The sequence below is a fragment of the Sinocyclocheilus rhinocerous genome, unplaced genomic scaffold (assembly GCF_001515625.1).
Source record: "Sinocyclocheilus rhinocerous isolate Xijiao unplaced genomic scaffold, SAMN03320098_v1.1 scaffold4355, whole genome shotgun sequence".
NCBI lineage: Eukaryota > Metazoa > Chordata > Actinopteri > Cypriniformes > Cyprinidae > Sinocyclocheilus > Sinocyclocheilus rhinocerous.
This window is the reverse complement of record NW_015665823.1, coordinates 222636-230347: the sequence shown is the minus strand read 5'-3', so window position 1 is coordinate 230347 and position 7712 is coordinate 222636. Positions and strand designations below refer to the sequence as shown.

Sequence of the window (7712 nt, the reverse complement as noted above, 5' to 3'; positions counted from 1 at the left end):
GAAATCCGAGAGCTCTCTGACCCTGCATAGACAGCAACGCAACTGAAACGTTCCCAGACCCAGAAACGTAGTAAGGACATCGGTAAAACAGTCTATGTGACATCAGTGGCTCAACTTCAATTTTGCGAAGCTACGAGAATTTTTTGAATTTTTTTGTGCACAAAGAAAATAAAAATTACATGATTTATTCAACTATTCTTCTCCTCGAGTTACTGTCTTCCGCCATTTTGGAGAGTACCATGACGCATACGCGTGTTTTCCCCAGAACGTAATCAGCTGTGTTTACGTTTTGTTTTCTTTGAGCACACAAAAAAATTCTCGTTGATGTTGAGCCACTGATGTCACATGGACTGTTTTACTGATCTCCTTGCTACGTTTCTGGGTCTGGGAACATTTCAGTTGTGTTGCTGTCTATGGAGGGTCAGAAAGCTCTCGGATTTCACCAAAAATATCTTAATTTGTGCTCCGAAGGTGAACGAAGGTCTTACGGGTTTGGAACGACATGAGGGCGAGTAATTAATGACAGAATTTTCATTTTTGGGTGAACTAACCCTTTAAATGTACCAAATTTTAGAAATATCCTTATATAGTATTATATTTATAATATTAAATATGATGGATGATTATTATCAATAAATATTACTATATATAAATTATATTTAAATCATGTATTACTTTCATATTTTCAAATATGTTTTCTTTGAACAATATGTCAGTTCAAGACATTCACAGACCGCCAGTGGGGTTGGAAGAGTCATCAGAAGAATCATTTCACAAACACAAAACATGTACTGTATCTAGGTGAATATGAAGTGTTCGACATGGTCTTATCTCTGGTTATGTTCTTGTGAAACAGAGCTCTATGCTGCCACCATAGACTGCTGCCACCTGGTGGCCAGAGCATGACCAGAGACGTACAGTCTGCACATAGCAATAAGCTGCAGGAAAATACATTTCTTGTCTGTTTTACACATCCACCTTTTCGTACTGTACAGATGTTATATGCAGGGTTCTGGATATATTTAAGCAAAAATATGTAAGTATGTGAAATGATTTGATTTTAACAGCCTGTTACCAAAAAAGCAATATTACTTAATTTATATAGCTTAAGAGTTACTACATATCAGTGTTATTTTACTGTTATTTATTTATTGTTATATTATTTATTATTTTAAATTAGTCTTTATTTATATATATATTTTTTTTTAGAAGTTTTCATTTGAATTTTAGTTCAAGTTTGAGTAATTTTGTGCTTCTATCATTTTTAGTTTTTTTAATCATTTATATTTATATTTATTAATTTTTTTTACCTGTTTTAGTAAATTTAGTACTTCAACTTAAACATTTCAGTTAGTTGACAATGAAACATTTCAAATTTTTGTTTGTTTTTTAAATTTTATTTTAATCTAATATGTTGTTGTATTTATCTATCTATCTATCTTTTTATTGTTCTATCTATCTATCTTTCTATCTATCTATCTATCCATCTATCCATCTATCTATTGTTTTATTGTTCTATCTATCAAGAGTAAATGTTTAATCAATATAAATTAATATTATAAATGACGATATTCCACAAATTATAAACTTAATATTAATTGCTACAAATAAACATGATAAAATAAATACATTTACATATACATTTATATATACAAAATTGTACTAAAACATGTTCAAACATTCTATTCTATTCAGCAAATTTAAGACAATCCTTGAAAAAAGAAAATAAACTTAATTGAAATGAAATAGAGTGATTGAGAAAGAAAAAGACTGATGAAAAATAAAGAAAGAAAAAAAAAGAAAGAAAGAAAGAAAGAAAGAAAAAGAAAGAAAGAAAAGGAAAATACATGTAGTGATTGCCCGTACAAAACTCTTGGATGGTTGCTATGCTGTAATTTATTTAAATGCCCATAAATGACTGAATAATTAAGTCATTTATTTATTTAGCTGGATTCAAAGCTGTGTTGTCCACGAGTAACACGTCTCAGTTTATCAGAGCGTTTAGGTTAATGTCTAATTTCATGGCTGATGTCAGGTGTCCAAATGTGTTTAGTTTCATTTAATCTGCAAATGATCCTGCAGGAATTACCTTGCTGAAGACTGTTTTGACGTAGATGGGCAGATCTCCATGTGGACTCCCAAAGCCGCCCACGATGCTGAAGCCCAGCCCCTCTGAGCCCTTCTCCAGAGTGATGGTCTTTGGCTTGGGCGTCCTGTCCATATGACACACACACCGAAAATAAAATCATATATAATAAACAGAGAATTCTGTAATGGAATGTTTAAGGTCAAACAGGAAGTGGGAGTTTTGTTGCCATGGTGATGTCACTCACTCTGGTTCCACCGGCCGGACCTCTGGATTGGTGCTGGGGGTGGAGCTACTGGACAGACTCTCCACCTGACTGGCTATGGCACTGATGTTGGTGTCGGCAACCACCTGTCAATCACAGACGGACACTGTCAAACATTTAAAGCAAATAAATGACTCGGTCTTGAAAGTGTGCTTTCTTCCATTTAGATGTGTGTGTTTTCACAAATGACTGTCTGCCTGTAGATAACAGGAAACTGCTCTCTATGTTGTGTGTGTTTGGCACTGAAATGTATGCGACCAATCCTTTAATGTTCTTCTTGGCGACTGTTGGTGACCGATCGCTCAGCCGCTGTTCATCAAACCTGTGTCGCCCTCACCAGAATCAAAAATGCCTTTTTCTGTCATGTTTCATTGAAATTTTCCTCTTCCATTAAACTCTGGGCTGGCTATGAGGGCAGTGGCATATTAATTTGCATATTTAATTAACGGCAAAGCAATTAAAAGTAAAATACACAACAAAAAACAAAAGCTAATTAATGAATGAGTCAACAACAACAGGGAAACACTCCCAAGTCATCACACTCGCTATCTTCACCTACACCTACTGAGAGAAAGAAAGAAAGAAACTGACAGAAAAGAAAAAAAAAGGCTAATAAAAAAATAAAGAACAAAAAGAAAGTGATAAAAGAAAGAGTGAGAAAAGAAAAAGAAAGGCTGAAAAAAGAAAGAGAGATAAAAGTGAGAAAAAAGAGAAATATAAATAAATATCTGATACACTGATAAAAAAGAAAAATGAAAGAGGCTGAAAAAAGAAAAAAGAAGAGACAAAAGAGTGATAAAAGAGAGCGGGGAAACAAGAAAAGAGATAAATAAAAGGATAAAGAAAGAAAAAAGAAGTGTGTTAAAAGAGAATGAGAAAGAAGAAAGGGAAGTAAAGAAAGAAAGGAGGAAGACAAGAAAAAGAAAAAAGAAAGAAGAGAAAGAAAGAAAGAAAGAAAGAAAGAAAGAAAGAAAGAAGGAAAGAGAGAAAGACAGAAAGAAAGAAAATGGTTGGTTGCTAGGGTATGCTCTTAAATGCCAATAAATGACTGATAAAACCAATTTATTAAACAAGACTTATTTAACGGCTGTGATGCAGTTGCTAGATGGTGTTCTGGGTTTCTGAGAAGTTTTAGTATGTTGCTAAGCCACTAATTGGAGTGGTTTATAGCACAGGTAGGGCTCAACCTTTTTTCCCTTACACTCCGAAGTGCCCTTTTTTTTGGTGGTGGTGTTTTCTTTTCTTTTTTCTTCAATAAATCAATGCTATTGGTCACCTTTACATTTATCTGCCTGTTTTACAAATATTTAGCCAATGAGAGGTATTAAAAAGAACTTATGACTAAATCTTGTTGGATCCGCTCAAACTGTCAGTAAAATCTCATAACTCCCTCTATCTTGACTGAATGAACTGAAGTTCCACAGCAGCTGAACGAAGTCTTGCAAGGGTAAATAAAGATCTTGTTGTTTGAATAAGTACAGGGTTTTCTTTACGCAAGAAACACTATGTCTATAAATGCTCATATGTTATGTATTTGAGGTCTGATACGTGTGGGACCGGAGAGAGAGGGCTAGCATTTGCCATCCAGTCCAATACACTTAAAGAACCTGTTCATACAGCATTTAATCTCTTTTATAAAATGAGATTTTGGCCAAATGTATTTTACAACAGGAAGAACTGAGCACCCATATAGCCACAACAAACTTTGTAACCTGTTGATGGAAACATAATGCGATGCCGTCGTTTTACTGACGGACAAAATGCACATTTGCATACATTCGCTGATCAAAAACCCCGTAACTGCATTTGAGTTTGACACAAAGCGACTGAGTGATCCTCGTCACCTAGGTAAAATATATTTCTAAAAAAATTATTTGATTTATTATTGCTGATACACTTATTTTATTAACATGTAATCATATTATATGGTCGCATGGTTCATGTTTACGCTGTTAATATGCACGTAGCTGGGGGGGGGGCTTTTTCAGTTTCAGCACATGCCCCTCAAAAGGTCTGTGCACGGTCCTGGTTCATAGAGAATTACATTGTGGCTACTAATCTGTTGCTAGGGTGTTCTGAGTAGTTGCCAGGGCACTGAAATGCAATGCAATTTCTGAATGTTCCAAGCAGTATTTACTATATTGCTATGCCACTGTTAAGGCGTTGGCATGCTGTTGCTAGGGTGTTCTGAGTTCTGATGTTTGCGTTTGTGAAAATGGAAAATATACATACATACATACATACATACATATATATATATATATATATATACACACATACATGCATATATATATATATATATATATACACACACACATACATACATGCATATATATATATATACACACACACACACACACAAATTAAATTTAAAAAGTGAGAAAGCTAGAGATGAAGTGGGAGTTGGTGAGAGATATATACTTCAGTTGGGTGGAACAACTAAACTTCTCAATGCACATTATCACAGGCAGAATGACAAAATATCAAATTGTCTGATTTCTGTGACATGAGTAATAGCATAGGGCATTACATATGTCCAATTAAACATATAGCAGCCAGAGAGTGAGTGAGGGAGAGGGAGGGAGAGAGAGAGAGAGAGAGAGAGAGTCTGCTCTCTCAAATGAGTGAAGAGGGAATGAATGAGAGAGAGAGAGAGAGAAAGAGAGAGAGAGAGTGAGTATGAGAGAGAGAGAGCTAAACAATAATTGCTCTCTGAGCTGCTGTAATCAGGGCTTTGCAGGCTGGGCTCCCCTGTTTAAAAGCCCTGTGCATTCCTCCTGGAACCGCACAGATAACGGTACATTTGCATAAAGGACTGGGATTATCTGGCAACCCGCGCGCAACTGACGCACAGCTGCACGCAGCTGATAACAGCCCAGTGACACAGCACGAACCACTCACACACACACACTACCGTGAGTCCAAGCAAACGTACACATACACAGCGCACTGTCCTTCGATACACCGACTCCGCTAACACACACTGATAACCGTACAGAACATATACACACACCACGGCTCTGTATAGCAACAATAGCACAGAATACAAGCATGTATACACACATCATTGAAACCGCAGCTACTACACGCAAAAACGCCACTTACAAAAAAAAAAACCATGGTATTCTCAATATGGCGACCTTCGTATCAAATATCTATCAACAAATGCTAACATATACAAACCTCACGTGCTATATCAAGCTAGCGGTGTGTTACGTGAAATTTCTGGGGAATAAGAGGAAACCCACCAAACGACTCTTAAAACGTTCGGAATAAATGTGGGGGATATTGCACGTCACACAAAACGGGTCGGAGGGTCTGTTCAGTGCCAACAGCTTCTTTAAAGCTGAGTTCAACCCACGGACAGTCTGGAGTGATCCTGTTAACAAGTAGTGTTTTTAAATCACATTACTTAACGCGCATTCCCTCATTAGCTAGCCAGCGAGCGGGAACGCTGTAACTAATTTGAATCGTAGGTTGCACGCTTGGCAGCCTTGGCACTTCATTAAACTAGTTCATCCAAAATTGTTTACAGACGAAGAGTCAGAAACGTACCAGTAAGTAAATTAATACACTTCTAGCTAATAAAGCTAGCTTTCACAAATCGCTCTGTTGCGAAGAATTCACAACTTAACACAAGGGGGCACTGTAGCTACAGTAAGCTTTCTCTATCAGGTCAATTGATATCATGTCAGAGCAGTAATTTGAAAGAAAATCCCACTGAGCAAGTTAATTAAAATAAGTTACGCAACAATAACGCAAGAATGCACTTTATGTTCGAACAATGGACCACGCTTTTGCCGAAATAGTCATGCCTAAATTTGCCTAAATACTGTATGTTTTGGCCCAAAGGTATTTAAAACCCATTCACATCAAGAACGATAACTATAAAGATAACTTTTAATGTAATATTAGCATCCACAACAACGTATGATAAGCGTGAACTGCAATTTTGTCGTCTGCCACTTTAATAAATGCTCGGACTCTTTAAAGAAAAATGGATTCTGATTGGCTGCCAATGGTTTTATCATTCATCAGCTGGAAAAATCAGTCTGAAAATTATTTCAACAGAATTGTTTCTTTGTGCCGTTATCGTTATAGTTGATATAGTAAAAAGAGTTTTAAAACTATATTGTTATCATTATAGCCATCGTCCTTGGTGTTAACAGGCCTTTAGCCAGAAATTGGTTGCTTTGTTTGTGTGGTCTACATTATAAGCTACGCCGCTGCAAATAGTAAACATCCGAATGTCCTATGTCATCCGCTGGAATGCCACTCTCTCGTAGGGTTGGGTATCGTTTGGGTTTTTTCCGATACCGGTGCCAAATCAAAACTTTTAAAACGGTTCCGGTGCCTGAACCGATACTTTAAAAAAAAAAAAAAAATCCCCAAAATAGGATGGATTGGCCATTATTGAGCGCTATAAACACATTTAATGTCTGTTTCATTCACACTGGACGCCAGAGGGCGCCCTCGCGCAGAAACTCCACATGAGTATCACAGAAGGAAAAGGACTCAGGAAATCCCTAATATGGACTTAGGCATGTTATTGCTGTAACTGAGTAAACAGAAGATATAAACGTTTTGAATGATAAAACAAAGACAATAAACACTCGACTGCGACAATGTATAGTTTATCTGTGTAATTCAAGCCATCTTTGGTATTTTCATCATAATTAAGTATATTTATAATCCATTGCTAATCGACATAGCCTTTTTACAATATGCTTTTTACAGTATAGAACGGTATCTACCTGCTGCCATCAGAGCAAGCGTAATTGCTGCATTCACGCGCTCCTCAGATGCTCTCATTTCCCGAGTTGTGCTTTTAAGTCGGAATGTGAAAACAACATGGACACTCGTGTTACTACAAAGATGTGTTGGATTTGTATTATTAGAGCTTTCCGACTCTTACGTCCGTTTCGGAGAACCAGAGAACAAATATTTCAATCGATCGCTCAAGCATTGGTGGCACCGAAATCTGCGTTCTGATTCGGTTCTAGTACATGCCGGTTACATAGGTACCGGTACCGGTTTCGGTACCCAACCCTACTCTCTCGTGAACGTGCAAACGACAGTTAGCGAAAGCTAGAGATTACAGTTTATAAAGTTTTAAATATGGATACTTTTCACAAACGCATCACTTCAGAAGGCCTTTATTAACCCCCCGGAGCAGTGTGGAGCACTTTTTATGATGGATGGACGCACTTTTTTGGGCTTCAAAATCTCAACCCCTTATCACTGCCATTATAAAGCTTGGAAGAGCCAGGACATTTTTTAATATAACTCCGATTGTATTCGTCTCAAAGAAGAAAGTCATATACACCTAGGATGGCTTGAGGGTGAGTAAACCATGGGGTA

The 7712-nt window shown here is 36.9% G+C and overlaps 1 protein-coding gene across 1 annotated transcript in view; it reads right to left on the bottom strand.

Moving 5' to 3' along the window:
• The window catches only part of LOC107731530 (inaD-like protein), a 136735-nt gene that overhangs the window by 1741 nt on the left and 127282 nt on the right, over positions 1 to 7712 (bottom strand). The window contains exons 42-43 of the mRNA XM_016542641.1: positions 2334 to 2437; positions 2090 to 2213 (exon numbers count right to left, since the gene is read on the bottom strand). Of these exons, the coding sequence (XP_016398127.1) occupies positions 2090 to 2213; positions 2334 to 2437 (228 nt within the window). The remainder of the gene's footprint in view (positions 1 to 2089; positions 2214 to 2333; positions 2438 to 7712) is intronic.